General features: G+C 39.6%; 1 protein-coding gene across 6 annotated transcripts in view; it reads right to left on the bottom strand.

Moving 5' to 3' along the window:
- The window catches only part of LOC116101893 (zinc finger protein 60), a 93,909-nt gene that overhangs the window by 63,511 nt on the left and 7,576 nt on the right, over positions 1–22,822 (bottom strand). For 4 of the 6 annotated variants that reach the window (XM_031385853.1, XM_031385854.1, XM_031385858.1 and 1 more), the window contains 2 exons: positions 16,104–16,202; positions 3,786–10,070 (listed from right to left, as the gene is read on the bottom strand). The exons of the other annotated variants lie outside the window; for them this stretch is intronic. In XM_031385853.1, the coding sequence (XP_031241713.1) occupies positions 8,227–10,070; positions 16,104–16,202 (1,943 nt within the window). In that variant the 3' untranslated portion in view covers positions 3,786–8,226. Of the gene's footprint in view, positions 1–3,785; positions 10,071–16,103; positions 16,203–22,822 lie in introns of those variants that run through there. 6 annotated transcript variants of the gene reach the window in all.

The raw sequence follows: 22,822 nt of genomic DNA, 5'->3' as shown, positions 1-22,822 counted from the left end.
AGGGTCCAGCACTCTGTACCCACTTTTAGTAAATGGCACTGTGCACCATGGAACACGGTCCTGAGTACCTTCGCTCATCTATGATAACACTTATGTTGTCTCAAGCCATGATCCTTTATGAAGATAATTAGCTATAAAATATCCTGTGTCACAGGAGGAGATTACGATGTTTCCCTCTTTCCATATTATGGGATATTTTGCACAAAATAATACTAAATTTGTTCTGGGTGTCCTAGGTCTTTTGATCCTAGAACTGGGTTTCTGAACCTCAGCACGGCTGACATGACTGTCCTGTCTTGGGCTGTGTGAGGACTCTCTTGTGCTCTGTACTCCACTCAGCAGCACTGACCCTCTACTCACAAGCTCTGAGCAGCACACACAACCCTCAGACCTCCCTAAGATGCTGCACCAGGGAGCAGCCATCACCAAATGGGGATCCAGTGCTCTAGCCAACAGGTCTAAGCCTTGCTTCATTCAATCCACTGTGGGACTGTTTGTTTATGAGACAGCCTCTTCTATATCTCAGGCTGCCCCTGAATGCCTAAAGCTCCTTCCTCCGTCTCCTTCTCAATAATCTTATGAAATTTTACATTTTTATATCCCCACAAAATTTACACACAAAATTTCCTTCTTTCAGTATCCTTCCTTCCCACCTCCGTCTGGATACATCAGGCTACCCAGCCTGCTAGGAATTCTCATCTCCACCCCACCCCTCACCCCTACAAACCGCCCCCCCCCAGCCCCCGTCTTGCCAAAGGAGGGCTGAGATTGCAAACATGCACTGCTGCATCTGGCACAGGTCTACGTTTGCATGCACTGAACCTACTGAGCCACATTTTTTTTTTTTATATTTTGGTGATAGGTTAGTGTGTGACCTCATGACATTTATAACTGTCTACCTTTCATGAATTTTGTGGTTCTAAAGATCATAGATAGAAGTACAGAAGTCCTGCTGAATGTGGTAGCATAGGTCTATAATTCCAACACTGGGGAGGCAGAGGCAGGGGCTCGGTCAAAGTTCAGGACAGCCTGCTTTATGTGAGTTCCGGGCTAGCTTCCGCAATGAGTGGTGAGGGTCAAACTCAATTTTAACATTCAGTAGAATGACATTAGACCTTCATTCACACCACTTCTAAATAATCAACTCAAAACAGATTATAATATAAAAATTGGAACTGATACTACTAGAAAAAATATAGAGGAAATCTTCAATGATAGTGGACATTTTGGGTATTACTCTAAAAACACAAGCATTGAAAGCAAGTGAGATTTTGATCAACTTTTACACAGCAAAGGGAACAATCAACAGAGTGGAGAGAAAATCTAGAGAGTGGGAGAGAATATTTGAAAACTGTACACCGACAAGGTGTTAACATCTAAACTGCACTGCGACTTTTAAGGAATGCAGACAAGTTAGTGAGGAGGAAACTTCCTATCAAAAAATAGGCAAACCCACAAAAAGGTATTTTCCCAAATGGAACATCAATATGGCCTATTATTAGGTATATGAAAAATAAGCACAGGGAGCTACACATTAAAATCGTAAGGCCACGGGGGAGCCTGAGCATCCTCAGTGAGCACTTTCACTCACTTCCCACCGACACTCACTATGGGAAGAGAGCTGGGAAACTTAGAGAACTCACCGAGTAGCTGCCCCCCTATGCGACTGGACCCTCAGAGGCACTTCCAGCCTCAAATGCTCCTCCCAAACTCAAGTCTGTACCTATGGGAAAGCTTCCCTTCTACACGTGACCTCCCTTTCCTGAAGCTTGGTCCTCTGCTTCAACCCCTATGGCTAGGAGGGAAAGCAAGAGCAGAAAGTGACAAACACAAAGACAGATCATCCAGAGAGCTCAAAGTGTGTACACAAAGACAGACAGACAGACAGACAGACAGACAGACAGACAGACAGACAGACACACACACACACACACACACACACACATCAACATCCATCCACCCTACACCACCGTCCACACCCACAGGCAGCCTATTGGCTCCAGCCTTACTCTGTGGGGACCAAAACAAACTAGAATTTTCTTCCTCCGACCAGAGAAATCCGAAGTTCCAGGTAGAGACGCCAGAACACTATAAGTCTATACGTTACCTCTGGCGTGGTGGGCCTTAGGAAACACTGTCCTCCAGGGAGAACTCCAGGAAGTTTAGCGCTCTGATCCCAGCGTGAAACTTGGGCCAGCCCATCTAGGAGTGGCGCCCAGTGGCTTGTGGGCGTTCCCAAGGTGATGCGCACTTAAAGGGGAGGCTCCTGCCTGTGATCAAAATCTATTTCCGGTTCTGCCCGTAACTGATTTTCCGTCCTAAGGAGCAAATCGAGAAACCTAAATTTTATTTTTTTAATTTTTTATGCTATACCTATTTTTATTAGTTATTATTTACATTTCAAATGTTATCCCCCTTCCTGGTTTTCCCTCCACAAATCCCCGATTCTAACCCCGTTCCTCCTTGTTTCTATGAGGGTGCTCCCCCACCCACTCCCGCCTCACCGTCCTAGCATTCCCCTACACTGGGGCATCTAGCCTTCACAGGACTAAGGGCCTCCCCTCCCATTGATACCAGATAAGGTAATCCTCTGCTACATATGCAGCTGGAATCATCTGTCCCCCCATGTGTACTCTTTGGTTGATGGTTAAGTCCCTGGGAGCTCTGGGGTTTCTGCTTGGTTGATATTGTTGTTCTTCCGATGGGGTTGCAAACTCCTCAGGTCCTTCAGTCCTTCCCCTAACTCCTCCATTGGGGTCCTGGTGATAGTTAGCTGCAAGCATCCGCATTTGTATAGGTCTGCTGGAGCCTCTCCTGGACAGCTGTATCAGGCTCCTGTCAGCAAGCACTCCCTGGCATCAGCAACACTGTCTGGGTTTGGTGGTGTATATGGAATAGATCCCCAGGTGGAGCAATCTCTGGATGGCCTTTCCTTTTCAGTCTCTGCTCCACTCTTTGTCCCATATTTCCTTTAGACAGGAGCAATTCTGGGTTAAAATTTTTTAGATGGGTGGGTGGCCCCATCCCTTAACCAGGGTCCTCTCCCTCCCCTTTGTTGGGCATTTCTATTAATGTCATCCCTATTGGGCCCTGGGAGCCTCTTGCTTTCCTGGCTATTAGGAAAAAACCTCGGAATACCCAGGATACAATTCACAGACCATATGAAGCTCAAGAAGAAGGAAGACCAAAGTGTGGATGCTTCAGTCCTACTTAGAAGGAGAACAAATTAATCCCGGGAGGTAGAGGGTGGAAGCTACTTGGGAGGAAGAGAAGAAGGGGGAAAAGGCAGGCAGGATCCGGTGTGGGAGATGGAGATGTACGGAGGGTCAGGAAATGGAACAGGTGTGTAGCAATGGGGGAGGGGAACTGGAGTAGCCACCTGAAAGTCCCAGATTCCAGGAAAGCAAGAGGCTCCCAGGAACCTAAATTTTAAAGTGCAGAATAAGAAGTAAAATCAGACCGAGATTATGCTTTGCCTGAGGTCCACTAAGTAGGGCTCCACCTTGCTGTACTTTTGTAGGGACTACGATAAATTTGAAAATTACTGAACTGTAGAATTGGTAGTTTATTTGCATCAGCGATTTCAGAGAGTCAGATGTTCTGGACCCTTCCAAGGTTCAATGTTCCTGTTATCTAGATAGGAAAATGTGAGTGAGGACTAGTTGATAAATATCAACAGAATGGAGCCCATTTTGAAAGGTGAATGACTAGCACATGAAAGTTTCTCAACAAACACAAACATATGCCTTTTTTATGTAGAAAAACGTACTTAGTGTAACATGATATGAGCTTTCAAAACCACTTTTATTGTTCATATTTACACACTTTTTTCCAGAATGTGAGAGAAAACAATTGTCAATGTTAATGATAATCCTACTAGGACCACTAATCATATTAAATGCTTTGTAAATAATCTAAACGCCTAAATTATAGACAGATTAGATTTGAAATAAGTCAACCTGGACCATGTGTTAACTACAGAAAATATGTGACCATCTTCACAATAATCAAAAGAAAACTCAAGTTGATTTAAAATGGAGGTGACTAGGGGGCAAAGGACATTACCATGATATGGTCATTACATTTATGATAATAAAGAGGGCAAGTCATCAAGTGACAATAAACACGGCTGGGTGTGGTAGCACATGGCTTTTAATCCCGGCCATGGGCAGGCACAGCCAGGTGGATGTCTGTGAGAAGAGGCCACCACAATGAAACCCTGTCTAAGAACTAAAATACACTCAGAGCATACTCCCAATAGCACAACTTCAAACATGACTGGGAGGAGTAGGGAATGCAGGGACCTGCTAGAGCAGTCAGGAATGACAGTAGAATCCACCATCACAAATGCTTTCATTTTGTTCTTTTTGTCTTTCAAAACAGGGTTTACTTTGTAGCCTTTGCATTCCTGGAACTTACTATGTAGAGCAAGTTCGCCCTCAGATGACCTGCCATCTGGACTTGTATTTGGCATCTCTGCTCCTGAAAAACACCTGCAGTATGTAACATTTTTTTCTGGCCTCTCCAGACTCTTCCAAAAAGACAGCTGTGTCTAGATTTTGGCATAGCCTCTTTAAATCTTGAAACCTCTTTACCCTTTTTGAGCCATTTTGTAACTTGCACATTTGTAGTATTACTGTGTGGCAATGTTAAAGTGCAATGGAAGACTTCGAATTGGTAATTAAGATCAGAATAAAAAGGCAAAGCTTGGTGGCATGTGCCTTCAAACTCGGCACTCAGAAAGCAGAGGCATGTAGATCTCTGTGAGTTCAAGGCCACCCTAGTATACAAAGAGAGTTCCAGGACACCAAGGGATAGACAGATAAATCCTGTCTCAAAAAAACAAACAACCAAAAACAAAACAAAAAACCCACAACCAAAAAATTAAAAAATATTGGACTAAAACCTATTATTGTCAACAACCCATTAGCAAGCAAAATTGGGATTACTTGACAAAATACTCAGCAAGACAAACGGTTGTAAATTTATTGCTTATTCAGTAACTGACATTGTACAAATATATGGGTCCATCTTTCCACATGACCACACAATATCCTGTAACATACATGTGATGTGTTCATCTGTGCTTCCATGTAACACAAGTATCAGTATCTTGCAGGGTGACAGGTTATCTTCCAGTTGTTGTTGGGGTTTGCTTTATTTTGTTTGGTTTGGCTGGGTTTTTTATTTTTTTGTTGGTGTGATATATGTATATATGTAGGTGTGTGTGTACACCTACATATATTGGAGACAGAATCACTGTATAGGTGCTGTGACTCAAGAGAACACTGTTTAATACAGGTAGAAACAATAATATGCTCAATATCACCCACTACTGAATTTTCTACTAGACAAGGCTTTTTCACCATGACGAACTTGACTCAGAGCAATCCCTCCTAAAAGGATCATATACATGAAGCTATCATTCAAGATAGGCACTAACAAAATGAGGGACTTTTCCATAACAATATACTTAAGAATCCTGTAAAATACCAAATTCAAATGATTATAGAAACCAAAGTGAAGAAATATCAGCAAAATTTATGCTCTTGAAAGATTTTTCTCTTTTGACACTAAAGGGAGCTAAAGTGCCAACAAAAACAAGGTACAAAGTCTAGCTTCCTGATTGCCCCGAATAGTATTAGGTTTGTATTGAGTATTGTACCAGTTATACCAAACATGATGAATTATGATAACATTACGCTACTCATTCATAAGTTGATTTCAATTTTTATTCATATTGGACCCAGGATTAAAGTATCCATATCTGTAACTATTTGGAAGTAAGTCTCTTTACATCTATTACTTAAGATTTTTTAGTGGAGCACTGGCAGCTACCACCTTACCTAATGTGATAGCTGACACCTAAGTGCTTCTGGACATGCTGGCAACAAGACAAAAATCTACAATGTGTTTTTACCTCAAATGTTTCATCTGAACCTAACTTCTCTTGAATAGAAGATACAGGCTAAAGGCCAGGTATGTAGCTGGGTGACTAAGTTCATGCCCACCACACTCAAGACCCTAGGTTTAATCAACTCTGAAATTTAAGTAAAGGCAAGAACAAGGCCAAATCTATATTAGATTCTTAGGATGCACACATTTGTAACAATGACACTTTAGAAACCAATGACAGGTTTCTGAAAGTTCTAATTCTGAATCATTTCCCTAAGAGTAGAGATGGATCTGTGGTATGAATGACATGCCATCTTAGCTGATGACATAAGGGAGAAAGGGAGAAAGGATCTCTACACAGCCAAAATTGGGCTTAGTCACAACTTAAAAGTCCTTCTGCCTCAGCTTTCCTAGAACTGGGTTTTAGGAATGCACTACCACACTCAATTCTAAAACACATTAACACTACAACCCCCAAACCCATATATACAGAAAAACAGGGTTAACATGGTGAACTAGCAGTTTTTAACCGATGATGGTACAGAACTGTGTTTTTGATTCTTCCAACTTTTACATATGTATGAAACATTTCTCACATGTATTTTTACACCTGGCTTCAAACTGGGCTATTTTTGTTAGTGTTTTATGGAGAGCCCACCAGAGAAAATGGAGTCAAACACAAATTATAGCCAACAGAAAGTCTTTATTCCTGTTGGCTGGGACTATACTCGTGTATTCAAGATCCAAGTACACTCACAAGCATTTAGAGCAAGGGGCTATTAAAAACAACAACCACATTCTGATATCTTGCTCAGCAGCTACAGAGGAAGTGTTTGCCCAAGCAGGCAGTTTAACAAAAGCCAGGGTAAGCAGTTAGCTCAAGCGGGAAGTTTGCACATGCAGGCAGTTTAAGAGAAGCCAAAATAAATCAGCAGGAGCATCTTGACCCCTGGTTCATAAACTAGAGTTGGGTAAATTTCTAAGAATCTCCTCCATCTAAAGTCAAATTCTAGTCAAACCTAAAATGGTCTCATCAACATGAGATGGAGGAGACTGCACTGTCTTGCCCAGTCACAAATATATCTTATCTTAATATCTGGGCAAAGAACATAAATCATAGGATTTTATCTTTTGAAAGTTGTTACATGTTTAACCCCTTTAAAAGTACTTATTCACAAACACCTAGTTTTTAAACATCTCTGCACAAAAGCTAAAGAAATGGATTGAGAATAAAAATGTTTTCATGTAGTTTTTCATCTATCAGATTTTATCCAGAAGGAAGTATTTGGAACTTAACACCAGAGGATTGCATGAGGCTTTTCTAAACTATCTACAACACAGCTTGCCTTGCATATCAGTTACAGTAAAGCTCATGAAAGCAAGAACACTGTAAAAACTACTTTATAGAACATGAACCAAATACTCTCAAGGATTCTATAGCTATTATAACCCTGTTTCCACAAGTTTGGCTGGTTCTGTGCTCATCATTAACTATGCAGAAAGAAAATAGCATCCAGTCTAATAGCACAGGAGCCATGGGATGTAAATGGTGGCAAGGTGCCTCAAATAATACTAGTCTCAATTACTGTTTTTCCTAAGTTAGCTGAATTGTGTTTGATGAATTAAGTTATGCAATTAACAGTAGTATTAAAGATTAGATAACTTAGGGGCACGAAGGCTGCAATATATCTTTCTGTCAAAGACAATTCTCAACAGTATTTTCTGTGAACAACAGAATTCCCACACTTTCATTCTCTAAGGGTTTCTTGGTATCATGAGTATATGAATACTCAGATGCTGGTTAAAGTTCTTCCCAGATTCTTTTCAGTCCCAGTCTTGTCAATATGACTTCTTTGATGTTCAGTAAAATTTCCATAAAAAGGCTTGCCCATCTTCCTTTTCTGATGTTGTATAAGCTCACCATTTAACATAAAAGATTTTTCACATCCTTAGGGTTTCAGACTTATATGGACTCCTTCATGAGCTTTCAGAACGAGTTCTATAAATGTCTACACATTCCTTGAATAGTATTTGACAACAGCATGGATACTTTTATGTTGAAGGCCTGAGCTCCAGCTGCTGGTTTTTCCACATCCTTTACAGTGATAGGGTTTCATACCAGTATGAATTCTCTGATGTGCACTGAAGGCTCAACTTTCTCACAATTCTTATATTAACCAGGCTTCAGACCAGTATGAATTCACTGATATACAACTAGCTTAGAATTACTGAAGGCTTTCCGCATTCCTTACATTATAAGGCTTCTTCATAAAATTAAAGTTTAGCATGTCAAACCACCTTTGATTTTCAACTGAAGGCCTTCCCACATTCTTAAGGTTTCTCAAGATTGTGAATACTCTGATGTACTTTAAGGTCTCTACCATAAGTAAAGTATTTCCCACATTCGTTACATTCATAAGGGTTCTTGCCAGTGTGAATTCTAAAGTGTCCAAGAAATTGGTAATGATATTGAAAGGCTTCTCCACATTCCTTACACTGAAAAGGCTTCTCACCAGTGTGGATTCTTTCATGGATTCTAAGGCCTGTACTACGAACAAAGCCCTTTCCACATTCCTTGCACTGAAATGGTTTCACATCATAATGAATTCTCTGATGTTGAGTAAGTTGGTACGGGAGTCTGAAAGCTGACCCACACTGGTCACATTCATATGATTTCTTTCCATTATGAATAGTCTGGTGGCGTGTGAGCTGAGCCAGAACAGTGAAGGCCTTTCCACAGTCCTTACACTGGAAGGGTCTCTCATCAGAATGAATTTTCTCATGTTGCATGAGGTTTGAGCGGCGATTGAAGGCTCTTCCACATGCATTACATTTATATGGTTTCACACCACTATGAATAATCCTATGTTCCACAAGGCTGGAGACACGCTTGAAGGACTTCCCACATTCTTTACATTCAAAAGGAGTCTGACCTGTATGGCTGGCTTTATGGTTATTAAGCTGGCTGGAAAAATGAAAAGTCTTTCCACATTCTTTACATTCAAAAGGTTTCTCATCACTATGAAATCTCTGATGTCGAATGAGATGTATATTTAGTCTAAAGACTTTTCCACATTCCTTACACTCAAAAGGTTTCTTTCCAGTGTGAATACTCTGATGCTCAGTAAAATTTGATCGTCGACGAAAGAATTTCCCACAATCCTTGCATTGATAGGGTTTCACATCGGTATGAATTCTCTGATGTTCACTGAGCTGGTACTTACGTCTAAAGGCTGAGTCACAGAGCTTACACTTGAAAGGTTTCTCATCAGTGTGAGTTTTCAGATGCTCAGAAAGGTATAGATGAAGCCTAAAAGCCTTGCCACATACATTACATTCAAAGGGTTTCTCACTGGTATGAGTATCATAGTGTCGTAAGAGGTAAGAACCATTACTAAATATCTTTCCACATTGCTTACATTCAAATGATTTGTCTTCAGTGTGAATGTTCTCATGACGAGTAAGCTGTGCCAGAACAGTGAAGGCCTTTCCACATACCTTACAATGAAAAGGTCTGTCCTCAGAATGAATTTTCTGATGTTGCATGAGGTTTGAGCGACGATTAAAGGCTTTCCCACACACATTACATTTATATGGTTTCATACCAGCATGAATAGTCCTATGCTGAAAAAGGGTAGAGATGCGGTTGAAGGACTTCCCACATTCCTCACATTCAAATGGTTTTAAACCTGTATGAATATTTTTATGGTACTGAAGCAGGGTAGGAAGATGAAAAGCCTTTCCACATTCATTACATTCAAAAGGTCTCTCATCACTGTGAGACTTCTGATGTCTTGATAGCATTTGCTGGAGTCTGAAGGTCTTCCCACAATCCTTACACTCATAGGGCTTCTCTCCGGTATGAATACTCTCATGCTGAGTAAGATTTGACCTACAACCAAAGCACTTCCCACACTCTTTACATTCATATGGTTTTTCTTTATTGTGAGCAAGAGTCTGGCTAGTATAAGTACGCATTTCTTTTTTGTTAGTAATATTTTGATCAGCATCTCCTTGATTCTGTAGCCCCTTGGATACATTGTAGCGGGGGCCATTACTGACATCCTGGAGGTCCAAAGTTTTACTTAATTGCTGTATGGTTTGTTTGGGTAACTTTTTATTAGAAATATGATTCTTTGGAGATCTATTTTCAGCTTCAAAACATGTCTCCAAACCTGAAAGAAAAGGAGTAAACAAAAAGACTTTATTTTCCTGTAACACACATTCCTGTACAGATAAAACTCCATTAAATGAATGCCCAGACTCAAAGTATTTTCTGAGAAGCTGAACAGGAGCAAGGAGAGGAACAATAAGAGAAGTTTACATAAGACAATACTCTTTATAGTAGAACAATTTGGGAATGGAAAGTCATGTCTGCTTAGTGGGATTATAATGAACTAAACTCTAATATACTTATGAGCTTCTTTGCATACTACAAGAAATACGTAGAAGTTAGTGAAGGTTTCTAAACCAGATCATGGAGATACCACATAAATACGTATCTGTCACACCCTTTAGTGACGTATTTTTGAACCTGTGGGGACATGACAGCCGGCCCTAACCTGATGGCATTGATTTTTTTTGTCTGTCCAGTAATGAATGGCTTTATCCCAGTAATGGGAGTGCTCAGAACTGAGTAATAATATATACAGGTCTTCTGTGATGGCTAAAGAAACTTAACATGGAGCCAGGAATCCCTTAATGGCCAATAACCTTTTGCTCTGGAATATCTGGCCAATCCTAGTGGCCTGCAGCTGAATAAGAATAGGATAATGGGCTGTGAGGTATTAACACTGCCTGTGCATCTGTAAAACCTGCTTATCTCTTGAAAAGAAGGAAAGAAAAAAAGAAAGAAAGAAAGAAAGAGAGAAAGGAAGAGAGACAGAAAGGAAGGAAAACAAACAAACAAACAAACAAAACCAAAAGACAAAAAGAACTCACTGATGTCTGTGTAAGAATGTTTTTTACTCCACAGCAGAAAAGAAAGAACAACCAAGGGAAGCCAAACAGCCTTGCTGCCCAGATGAGGACCGATGGATAGTTGTAATGCCCACCTTACCTCCTCTTCCACTGGACACACTCTCTGTCTCTTAGGCTGCCTTCCTTCTGCTAGCAGTATAGATAAATTCATTTAATCTAACTTTGAATTCAGTCTATCTTTAGCCTTTCACGATGGATTCAAATGCCACAACAAACCAAATGAAGAGAAAAAAAAAACATGGTATAACATGAATATATAATATCTGTCATTCTTTAAGAAAACTGGTATGGACTTGGATTTTATTTTACTTTATTTTTGGTTTTTCTAATCAGAGTTTCTCTGTACAGCCTGGGCTGTCCTTGAACGAGATGACTATCAAGGTACAAGAAGCATACAGAACATCAAATATAGTGGAGTATAAAAGAAAATTTGCCCCAACCACTAGTATTTAATCAAAACACAGGACAAAGAATATTCAAACCTGCAAAGGAAACAAACCAAGTAACATATAAAGAAAAACATATTAGAATAACACCTGGTTTCTCAATGGAGACTTTCATAGCCAGAAGAGATTGGACAGGTGTTATACCGGCTCTGAGACTAGATACCAGCTGAAACCACTATAGTCAGCAAAATATTCAAATCATACCATGACAAAACCGAATTTAAGCAATATCCATCTACAAACCTAGCCCTAAAGAAAGCACTAGAAGGAAAACTCCAACCTAAAGAGATTAGTTATGCCCAAGAAAATGCAAGTAATGGTCCCAGACCAGTAAATCAAAAGAGGAGAAACACACACCACAATAACAAAATAACAGATATCAACAAACACTTCTCATTCATCTCTCTCAACATCGATGATCTCAATTCCCCAGTAAAAAGACACAGACTAACAGAATGAATGCAAAAACAAGATCCATTATTTTGTCGTATTTAAGAAGCACAACTTAACATTAATGATAAGGCAATTAATTCAAGGTAAAAATGTGATAAAGATCTTCTAATTCCAAACAAATGGACCTAATAAGCAAACTGGTGTGGCCATCTTAATATCTGAAAAAAGAGGCTTCAAACGACAACTAATCAGAAGAAATAGAGAAAGATGGCACATACTGATCAAAAGGGAAAGTCACCAACATCTATGTACCAAAAACACAGGAGGCCCATTTCATAAAAGAAATAATACCACAGCTTAAATCACATATTGGCCCTCACACCTTGAAAATGGAAGGCTGCAGCATCACACTCTCCAATCAACAGGTCATCTAGACAAAACATAAGCAGAGGCATCCTGGGGCTGAAGCAAACCCCATGGACCTAACATATTTGCAGAACATTTCACAGAAACACAAAAGAATACATCTTCTCAGCACACCATTGAATGTTCTCTAACTTTGACCACATACGTGGATACAAAGCAAGTCTCCGAAGACACAAGAGAATTCAAATAACATCTCGCACTCCATCTAATGACCACAGATGTAAAGCAGCATGTCAGTAACTGAGTACGAGAGAGCACAGAAACTTACAAACAACTTGCCACTGGTCAAGACAGCTAGTGAGAAAGAAATTAAACTCTTATTAACTGAATGAAAACAAAGACACAACAAACCCAAATTTATGGGACATAATAAAGGGCAATTTCATAGCACTATGTACCAACATTTGGCGGTATTACACGCCATAAACCACACCTGAAAGCTCTAGAACACAAATGATGAAATTACACCGAAAAGGAGATGGCAAGAAATAAGTAAATTCAGGTCTCAAATTAGTAAAATAGAAACAACAACAACAACAAACAAAGAATCAATAAAACAAATAGTTGCTCTTGAAGAAAATTACTGTGAATGTCAAAACCTAAGTCAAAGTAAAAAGAAAAGAAAATTAGAGCCGGGCAGTGGTGGCACACACCTTTAATCCCAGCACTTGGGAGGCAGAGGCAGGCAGATTTCTGAGTTCGAGGCCAGCCTGGTCTACAGAGTAAGTTCCAGGACAGCCAGGGTTACACAGAGAAACCCTGTCTCGAAAAACCAAAAAGACATAACAAGAGACACTGAAGTGATCTAAGTAGGAATGGCCCCTAGAGTCTTGGCTGTTTGAATACTGGGGGTGGGGCAGGGGGCGTGGCACCATTAGGAGGTATAACCATGTTGAAGGAGAAACATGGGAGTCAGTGGTTCTGAGGGTAATTTCAATGTTGGGGGCCGACTCAACAGGTTTCAGAGGAGACTTTCAGTTCGTATCCTAGAGACTGTTCTTGAGGTATTTTCATGAAGAATGTGGCTGCTGTGCCCTTGTCTGAAAAATATGCCTGAGGCGAAAATGTGTTTTGGATTAATGGCATTGGAAGAGGAAATCTCAAAAGATCCTAGTATTGACTGTCATGTGGTTATTAATGTTCACATTTATGCTAATCTATAATGAAAAGGAGCAAGCTGGGGCTGGTGAGATGGCTTAGTGGGTAAGAGCACTGACTGCTCTTCAGAAGGTCCTGAGTTTGGATCCCAGCAAGCACACGGTGGCTCACAACCACCCATAAGGAGATCTGACACCCAGACGCCCTCTTCTGGTGCATCTGAAGACAGCTACAGCTTATTACGCCGGAGCGAGCTGGGGCGTCCTGAGTTCAATTCCCAGCAACCACAAGATGGCTCATGGCCATCTACCTGTACAGTTACAGTGTACTCATACACATAAATAAATAAAATAAATCTTTAAAAAAAAAAAAGGAGCAAGCTGAACAAGGGAAAACAGAAAATGTACAGTTCAAAGAGAAAAGGGATACCAGGAAGTGGAATGGAGCTTAATCCTGTGTTCAATGAGATAAACAGAACAAGGAAAAGTCTGATGTTAGATGGAATAAAGGGGATGAGGGTCTCAGGGCAAGACACTACTCAGCTAAGCCTCCACCTTGTAAAAAGGAATTAAAGAAATGATCAGAGCTAGATGTGGTGGTGCACACCTGTAATTCCAGCACTTCGGAGGCAGGGGTAGGCAAATCTCTGATTTCAAAAGCAGCCTGGTCTACAGAGAGAGTTCCAGGACAGCCCAGCTCAGACAATGAAGGAAACCACTGAAAGCAAAAAGCTAATGAAGATGTTAATTGAAGCAGGGGGCTTTTGTTCCAGCCCCAGCAAGCAGGAGAGCTTGGCAGCTTCGGCTACTTGGTTCTGGCTTAGAGTCAAGGATAAAAAGGGTTATAGGATCTCCCTCCACAACTAAGGAAAGCCACTGAAGCCAGAAGGGTGTCACAGGTGTCCCCGCATGAGGGCCTAGAGAAGCCACTGTATGACGCTGCAAAGGGATTGCCTTTAGAGGCTCCAGAATGTTGGAGGCACCAGAGCAGTGGGATACCTGTCAAGGAGATCCGATAACACAGAGTGTAACCAGACCAAGAGAAAGAACTATGTTGCAGTCAAAAAAGATGAAGAGTTGGAGAACTGAAGAGTGCTTTGACATCACATTTGGAGGTGGAGAGTTTGGAGTTAGCCCAACTGATTTACTGTCTTTCTTTGGTCCAGTATTTCCTTACAATGCTCCTTTTTGGAACCATAGTGTATACCCTGTGACATTCTATGTTGGAAGTATGTGATCTGCTTTTTGATTTTGATTTTACAAGGGATTAGCATTAGATTGCATAAAGACTCAGAAAGACTTCAAACTTCAGACATGTAAGCAAGTTTGAGACTATTAGCGCTATGGGGAATTTTGAAGTTAGACTGAATGCATTATAAGGCTGGCTACAAGAGTGGGGTTTGTTGGGGAGGGCAAGGAGTGGAATGTGGTGGTATAAAACAGAAAGACCCCACTAGGCTGATAACTTCAAATGCTTGGTCATAGGGAGTGGCACTATTAGGAGGTGTGGCCTTGTTGGAGGAGGAGTGCCAATGGAGGCGGGGTTTGATATCTTAGAAGTTCAAGCCAGGCCTAGTGGCTCATCAGTTCTCTTCCTGAAGCCCAAAGATTAAGATATAGAACTCTTAGCTCCATCCCCAGCACCATCTACCTAAACAATCACCTTGCTTCCCAGAATGATGACAGTGAACTAAACCTCAAAACTATAAGCCAGCACCAATTAAATGTTTTTCCTTTATAATACCTACCATGGTCATAATGTCTCTTCACAGCAGTAAAACCCTATCTAAGACAGACAAGAAGGAAACCCAGAGAATCATAAGGACATACCTTAAGAGCCTGTACGCTACAAAATTGGAAAATTAAAAGAAAATCATTATTTTTCCCCCCTGAGGGAAATCATTATTTTTGTGACACATACCACTTACCAGAGATAAATGAAGATCAGAGAAACAATTTAAACAAACTTATAGCTCCTAGTGAAATACAGTCAGTAATTCAAGGTCTCACAAAAAAATAAGTCCATGACCAGATGGTTTTAACACAGAATTCTACCATACTTCCAAGGAAGAGTTCATGCCAATACTCCTCAAACTATTCCTCAACGTAGAAACAGAAGGGCATTACTCAATTCTGCTCTAGAGGCAACAGGCATCTAAATACTCACACGACAAGGAGAACTATAGACCCATTTCCCCAATGAACTTAAAAACAAAAGTTTTCAATAAAACACTTGCAAACTAAATACAAGAACACATGAAAAAGATGATGCACCATGATCAAGTAGGCTTCATCCCAGAGATGCAAGGATGGTGTACAATATGCGTGTATCTCTAATGTATTCAATATACATAAATTGATAAATGCAATCCACCATACAAACAAGCTTAAAGACAAATGCCTCAAGATCAGCTCATGAAGTGTGGAAAAGACCTTTTTATAACATTCAACACCACTTCCCGTTAAAAGTTCTGCATCGATTAGGGATGCCAGGGACATACACCAATATAATATAGGTAGTGCACAGCAAGGCCATAGCCAGCATCAATTTAAATGGAGAGAAATTGAAAGCAGTTCCATTAAAATCTGGAACAGGACACGTTGTCTACTCTATCCATACTTATTCATATACGTAATCAATAATAAAATACTTTTAAAAAATTATAGAGAGAGGGCACCTGCTCCACCAAGAGGGAAGAAAATAAGAACTTAAAGTGATTCGTGGCACAGAAGCAACTGATAGTTTCTCTGTGACTGACTTCCTTTTCCTACAGGCCCTGGGGCTTTGAAGGAAGTTTGCTAATCCAGTGTCAGCTCTGTGGAGCAATCTGACCACATGCTGCAGGCTCACCTCACTCTTACTCACCTGGGGTCGGCCTGTTTGTTCCTTTATTCACAGTCATCCACGGTTCTTTCTCCTGCTCTAGTAAGATGATCAGATCAGGCTTGGAAATGCAACGTCCCACTTAAAAAAGAGAAAGAAATGGATAACAGTGTAAGTTACATTGTTAATTATTCTGAGACTCAGTCTCTCTAATTACGCCAGGATATCCTGAAACACAGTCCTTAAACTTGCTAGATCTGTCTACCTCTGCCTCCCCACATACTGGGATGAAAGATGTGTGCCATCATGCCCTGCCTGTACATTTTTAAAAGTACAAACTGACTCATTATAAAGCTCTATACAGCTTGGCATGGTGCATCATGCCTGAGGGCCAAGCAGGTTGGAGAATGAGCCAGCCCAAGCTGAGCTCCACAACAAGATCCTTGTCTCAAAAAAAGATAAAAAAATTCTCAGAGCTAAAATAACACTGAGGAAAGACTTCAAGCAACTTGGGTAAGAAACCAGATGTTTCAGGAAAAGGTTTTAACCTTTAAATGCAGACAGGGGCTTGCCACTTAAGAGGAAGTATAATTGAGTGGTGAGAACATGAACCCGTAGGCTACACTGTCTAGTGTCAACCTCAGTTCTGCAGCTCGCTAAAAATGTCATTCATTTAAGCGAGTCCCATAAGAGTCTAGGTTCAATTTTCACATCTACAAATTGGGCATGGTGGCACACACTTGAAATCACTATACCTGAGGAGTGGAAGCAGGCAAATAAGAAGTACAATGCTGGCTTTAGTACCTTGCAAGTTCAAAGCCACCCTGCATTACATAAGACCTGGTCATGCTAAAACCAAATAATAATAATAACAATAACAATAATGCTGGGCTGTGGTAGCACACACCTTTAATCTCTCTGTGCTACACATAAAAAACCCTGTGTAGACAAAAACAGGAATAATAATTTAGACTGACTTACTATCTACTGGATATGGTTGATGCTAAGAGTACATACTATAGTCAAATACTTTGTACAGTCTGACCTATTAGTAACACAAAAATGATTATTTTTTTTAATGTCCATTTAGAAGACAATTTACAAAAGATTGTAAGTACAATTGAAATATATACTAAGGCCAGGCGGTAGAGGTGCACATCTTTAATTCCAGCACTTGGGAGACAAAGACAGGCGGATGTCTGAGTTCGAGGCCAGCCTGGTCTACAGAGTGAGTTCCAGGACAGCCAGGGCCACACAGAGAAACCCTGTCTCAAAAAAACAAAAAAAAAAAAGAAAAAGAAAAAAGAAAAACAAGCCCCCCAATATATATATATATATATATATATATATACACATATACACACACACACACTAAGACAGTGACAGAAGAAGGAAGGCCAGAACATGTAACATCCACCTTGTAACAAGACTCCAAAAGGATCATCTATTTTTGTTTAAAAATCTAAAATGATTTTCCCACCCTTAATAAGGAAATTAGAAGGAGATGAAGAAAATTCACAGGGTTATCCAGAATTCGAATGACAAACTATAGGCACAAGCTTTAGAAAGGCTTAAAGAAGCAATAACGAGCTATAGCTTTATAGTCACTATATGTCAAACAGATAATAACTGGGCCACGTGGAATCGTATAATTCCAAAAGACTGGAGAGATTTGATGACAGCCATCCTAGAGCTGGCCTTCAGATCTGGTTACAATGGCTGACATGATGAAAAGATGAGGCTTCAATTATGGAACAGCAAAATAGAAATAAAGGCATTGATATTGTCAAGGATCAGTTACTAGGTGAAGGCCCATATTCTGAATTAGGAGTACAGTTCACTCTTCAGGATGCTGTCCTAGAACAATGTCCTACAATAGCCTTAAATGCTTGGGACAAGACTCAACAACAGGGACAAACTAAGTCACTTACAAAGATAACCTAGGGTTCAAATGAACCTTTCACAGGCTTTTTACAAAGACTAACCACAGCTCTAATAGAGCTATATCAGATCCAAATGCTAGAAAAATCTTTTTTTTTTTTTTAAGATTTATTTATTTATTTTATATGTAGGAGTACACTGTAGCTGTACAGATGGCCATGAGCCATCATGTGGCTGCTGGAAATTGAACTCAGGACGCCCCAGCTCTCTCCGGCGTAATAAGCTGTAGCTGTCTTCAGACGCACCAGAAGAGGGCGTCAGATCTCATTATGGGTGATTGTGAGCCACCATGTGGTTGCTGGGATCCAAACTCAGGACCTTCTTACCCACTGAGCCATCTCGCCAGCCCTAGAAAAATCTTAATTGAATCTTTAGCTTTTAAAAACGCTAATCGTCCCCTACGACAAACAACAGTATGAACTAACTAGTACCCTCAGAGCTCCTAGGGACTCAACCACCAGTCAAGGAGTATACATGGTAGGACTGACTGTTCTGGCAGCATGTGTATAGTAGAGGATTGCAAAATCAATCATCAATGGGAGGAGAGGTCCTTGGTCCTGTGAAGGTTCTGTGCCCCAGTGTAGGGGAATGCCAGGGCTAATAAGTGGAAGAGGGTGGGGTGGCAAGCATGGGGAGGGGGGAGCCAACAGGGGTTTGTTCTTGTTGTTTTTGTTTGTTTGTTCCTGGGAGGGGAAACTGGGAAAAGAAAAATCATATGACATGTAAATAAAGAAAATATCTAATAAAAAAAAAGCATGTATGCAAATTGTAAAAAATGACATAAAGCCTTACTGACTACAGGATATTATTCCATGGAAATATGCAGAGACATATGATTTTACCTGGAATTTCTTATTTAGATATTCTTGGAAGTATACTCCTTAAAAGAATTATTATCTTCCTAACTCTTAGTATATGTGAATGCTCACTCTGTTTATCGTTGTTGATTACACTAGTGACATCACTACTTATACAAATTGTGATTGATAAAAGAATAGAATAAAATGAACCCCAAAGTAAAAAAAAAAAAATGCTAATCATGGGGCCAGAGCCAGCAGAGGTCCTGATTCAATTCCTAGCAACAACATGATGGCTCACAACCATCTGTACAGCTACAGTGTACTCATATACATAAAATAAATAAATAAACCCTTCAAAAATGCTAATGAGGAATGCAAGAGACCAGTAGACCATTAGCAGCAAGATCCGTACCTCTTTATGAATGGATTAAAACTACTGTGGGCATAGAAGCAAATGCTCACAACCCAATCGTGGCTGGACAAACAATTACAGAAGAAAAACAAGCTATACATTGCTATGGCTTTCAAGATGCAATCATTCTCTAAATGACGATAACCAATTCCTAAGGATAAATCCTTCTAGAATAGCAATAATTCTGGGAGAAATTTTCCTATGAAATATAAATTATATAGAATAAACAGGCATATGGCTCATAAATATAGATTATCCAAAGATATATAAGGCAATTCCTTAATTTCAGAAAACTAACTGAGGGGCTTCATTTAAGGCCCAACAAAAAAACAACTGAGACATTCATTTCTTGTTCACCAAGGAAAGATATTTCTGAAAAACACAATTTAAAAATTCAAGGTCTGATAGGATAAACAGAGCTGTTCAAAACTCAATTAAACCTTAGCAAAAATCCAGCAGCCTCTAAAGGTAAAACAAAAAGATTCTAAGAATAGTAAAAAAGAGATAATTTTGGCAGACTGCTATGAATGATAAGAGACCAAAGTTAAAATTGCAATTAGAGCTGGGCAGTGGTGGCACATGCGTTTAATCCCAGCACTTGGGAGGCAGAGGCAGGAGGATTTCTCAGTTCAAAGCCAGCCTGGTCTACAGAGTGAGTTCCAGGACAGCCAGGGCTACACAGAGAAACCCTGTCTCAAAAAACCAAACAAACAAACACCAAAAAACCAAAAAATTGCAACTAGGTAAAATTGAGATTGAAGGATCAGTGGGTACTGGGCAAATGTAACTTTAATATGACAAGATTCCTAGAATCCAAGCTGACTGCTTCAAAGGGTATCTAACTCGTCTTCTAGTAATTGGGACATTGTCTCAGATACAATGAAGTCTTAAATTAATTAAATATATAGGTAACTCCTTAATTTCAGAAAAGATGGTTGTGAGCTACCAAGTGGTTGCTGGGCCTTTGGCAGAGCACTCAGAAGATCAAATAGAAGGTTAAAGCCATATATGGAAAAGAGATCTATTACAACAATGGGAAGCACAGATTAACATTCCTCCAACTTCAAAGACAAGCCATAAGGGAGGAGATGCTTCTGATTAAAAAATGAAAGGATGTTATCAAAGACAGTTGCAGACTGTTCAGGGTATCCATAGAATACAGCAAAGACTAACTCTTCAGCCTTGGTTGAGGGAGCCACTGCTGAGAAAAACCCACAGCCTTGCCTCTAAGGCATCTGAGTGGCTAACCTGTGTGGATTGAGCAATGGTCTAAGACAAAAGAAAACTGACAAGCACTAGAACAGCTGGTCCAGGAGCAACAACAGGAAGCTCAATGCAGAGAAGAGTCCATCAGTCCTTGGAACTCTTCTATATTTATCATTAAAGAGAAATCTGACAAATGGAAAATAATGGATCTGAGAGCAATCAATAAAATTATTCAGCCAATGGGTTCCTTACAGCCTAGAATCCCACTGCCTTCCTTGCCAACTGAATGGCCTATCATAGTGATTTATCTAAAGGGCTGTTTTGTCACAGTCCCTTTACAAGAACAAGATAGAGAGAGATTTGTCTTCATGACGCCCATATCTAACCACTCAATGCCAACCAAAAGGTACCAATGGAAAGTTCTACCTTACGCCAATATTTTGTACAACAGCTATTGGAAATAATTTGTAAACAATTTCTTCAACCCATAATTTAGCATTTTATGGATGATATTTTGCTGACTGATTCAAATAGAATACCTTAAAACAAATGTTTAATGAAGTAAAAAAAAAACTGCATTATTGGGATTAAAAATTGCTTCTAAAAAAATACAAAGAGGAAATTCTATTAATTACCTAGAATATAAAATAAATCTAGGACTGGAGAGATGGTTCAGCGGTTAAGAGCACTGACTGCTCTTCCAGAAAGAATTTCTGGAATTTCTGTACAATTTCCAGAATCTACAGGAAATTCTACCACAAAAGGGACAAATCAGGAAAGACCAACTTAATGATTTTCAAAAATTATTGGGAGATATTAATTGGCTTTGGCCTGCAATTGCTTTGATCTCTCAAGAGCTGAGTAATTTATTTCAAACCTTGCAAAATGATACAGAATTAAATAGTTCAAAAAGACTATTAACTAAAGCTAAAATTAAATTGGGTTTAATAGAAATTACAAAACACTCATACAGATTGGATTGAGCCAAAGATGGCTTATATTTGTCTTGCCTTTTACTCATTCTCCCACAAGAATTCTTATGCAAAGGAAAAATTACAACTTAGAATAGATATTTTTAGTAGACAGAGTAAAAAATTAAGGACCTATATAGAAAAGGTCTCTAAATTGATTCTAAAAGGAAAAATAAGACTTTGTCAATTAATTGGAATAGATCCATCTAAGATTATAATTATCTTTGAATAATGCTGACATTGCCTCACTATGGGTAAAAAAATGAATATTGGCAAAGAGCTTAAAAAATTTTTGGAGCTGGGTGGTGGTGGCGCACGCCTTTAATCCCAGCGCTTGGGAGGCAGAGGCAGGTGGATCTCTGAGTTCGAGGCCAGCCTGGTCTACTGAGTGAGTTCCAGGACAGCCAGGGCTACACAGAGAAACCCTGTCTCGAAAAAAAAAAAAAAAAAAAAAAAAAAAATTGGAAAAAAATTAACCATTAATACCCAAAAAAGCAAATGACTTCAATTTATAAAAAGAACCAATTGGATTCTCCCTCATATAATCAATGAAACACCAATTTCTGAAGTCCCTACATTTTATATTGATGCAAATAAATAGGAAAGACATGATTTAAATCAGAAAATATGAATAAGATGCTTCAGAGTCCTTATTGTTCGGTTCACAAATCAGAGTCATATACAATTCTTATGTTATTAGATTTTCCAGAATCTCTTTTTCTTTTTTTTTTTTTAAGGTTTATTTACTTATTATATGTAAGTAGTGTCTTCAGGTACTCCAGAAGAGGGCGTCAGATCTCATTACCGATGGTTGTGAGCCACCATGTGGCAGCTGGAAATTGAACTCAGGACCTTTGGCAGAGCACTCAGTGTTCTTAACCGCTGAGCCATCTCTCCAGCCCCATAACTGACTCTCAATATGCAAAAAAAAGTTGTTTTACATATAGAAGTTGCTAAACTTACACAAGATGATTCCAAATTGACATCACTATTTATTCAACTGCAACGAATGATCAAAAATAAGAATCATCCATCACCTATAACATATATCAGATCTCATGCCCTCTAAGAGGCCTATCAGGTCCTCTAACACAAAAGGCCCTCTAACCTGAAACTAATCAGCTATTGGTAAGAAATATGCTAGAGGCTTCAGAATTTCATAAAAAATACCATGTTAATAGCAAAGTTTTTAAAAAGGAATGTTCTATCACTTGGCAACAAGCCAAGGAAATTGTAAAGGCATGTCCTATTTGTTTTCTATATAACCAAACTCCATTACTGACAGGGAATAACCCTAAAGATACCCAAAGAAATGAGATTTGGCAAATGGATGTGTTTCATTTTGCAGAGTTTGGTTTACTGAAATGTGTGCACCATATTATAGACACATATTCAGGATTTCAATGGGTAACTGCTTAAATTTCTAAAAAA

This window comes from Mastomys coucha, unplaced genomic scaffold (assembly GCF_008632895.1).
Source record: "Mastomys coucha isolate ucsf_1 unplaced genomic scaffold, UCSF_Mcou_1 pScaffold21, whole genome shotgun sequence".
NCBI lineage: Eukaryota > Metazoa > Chordata > Mammalia > Rodentia > Muridae > Mastomys > Mastomys coucha.
Note: the sequence above shows the minus strand (reverse complement) of the source record. Positions and strands in the feature narration are given on the sequence as shown.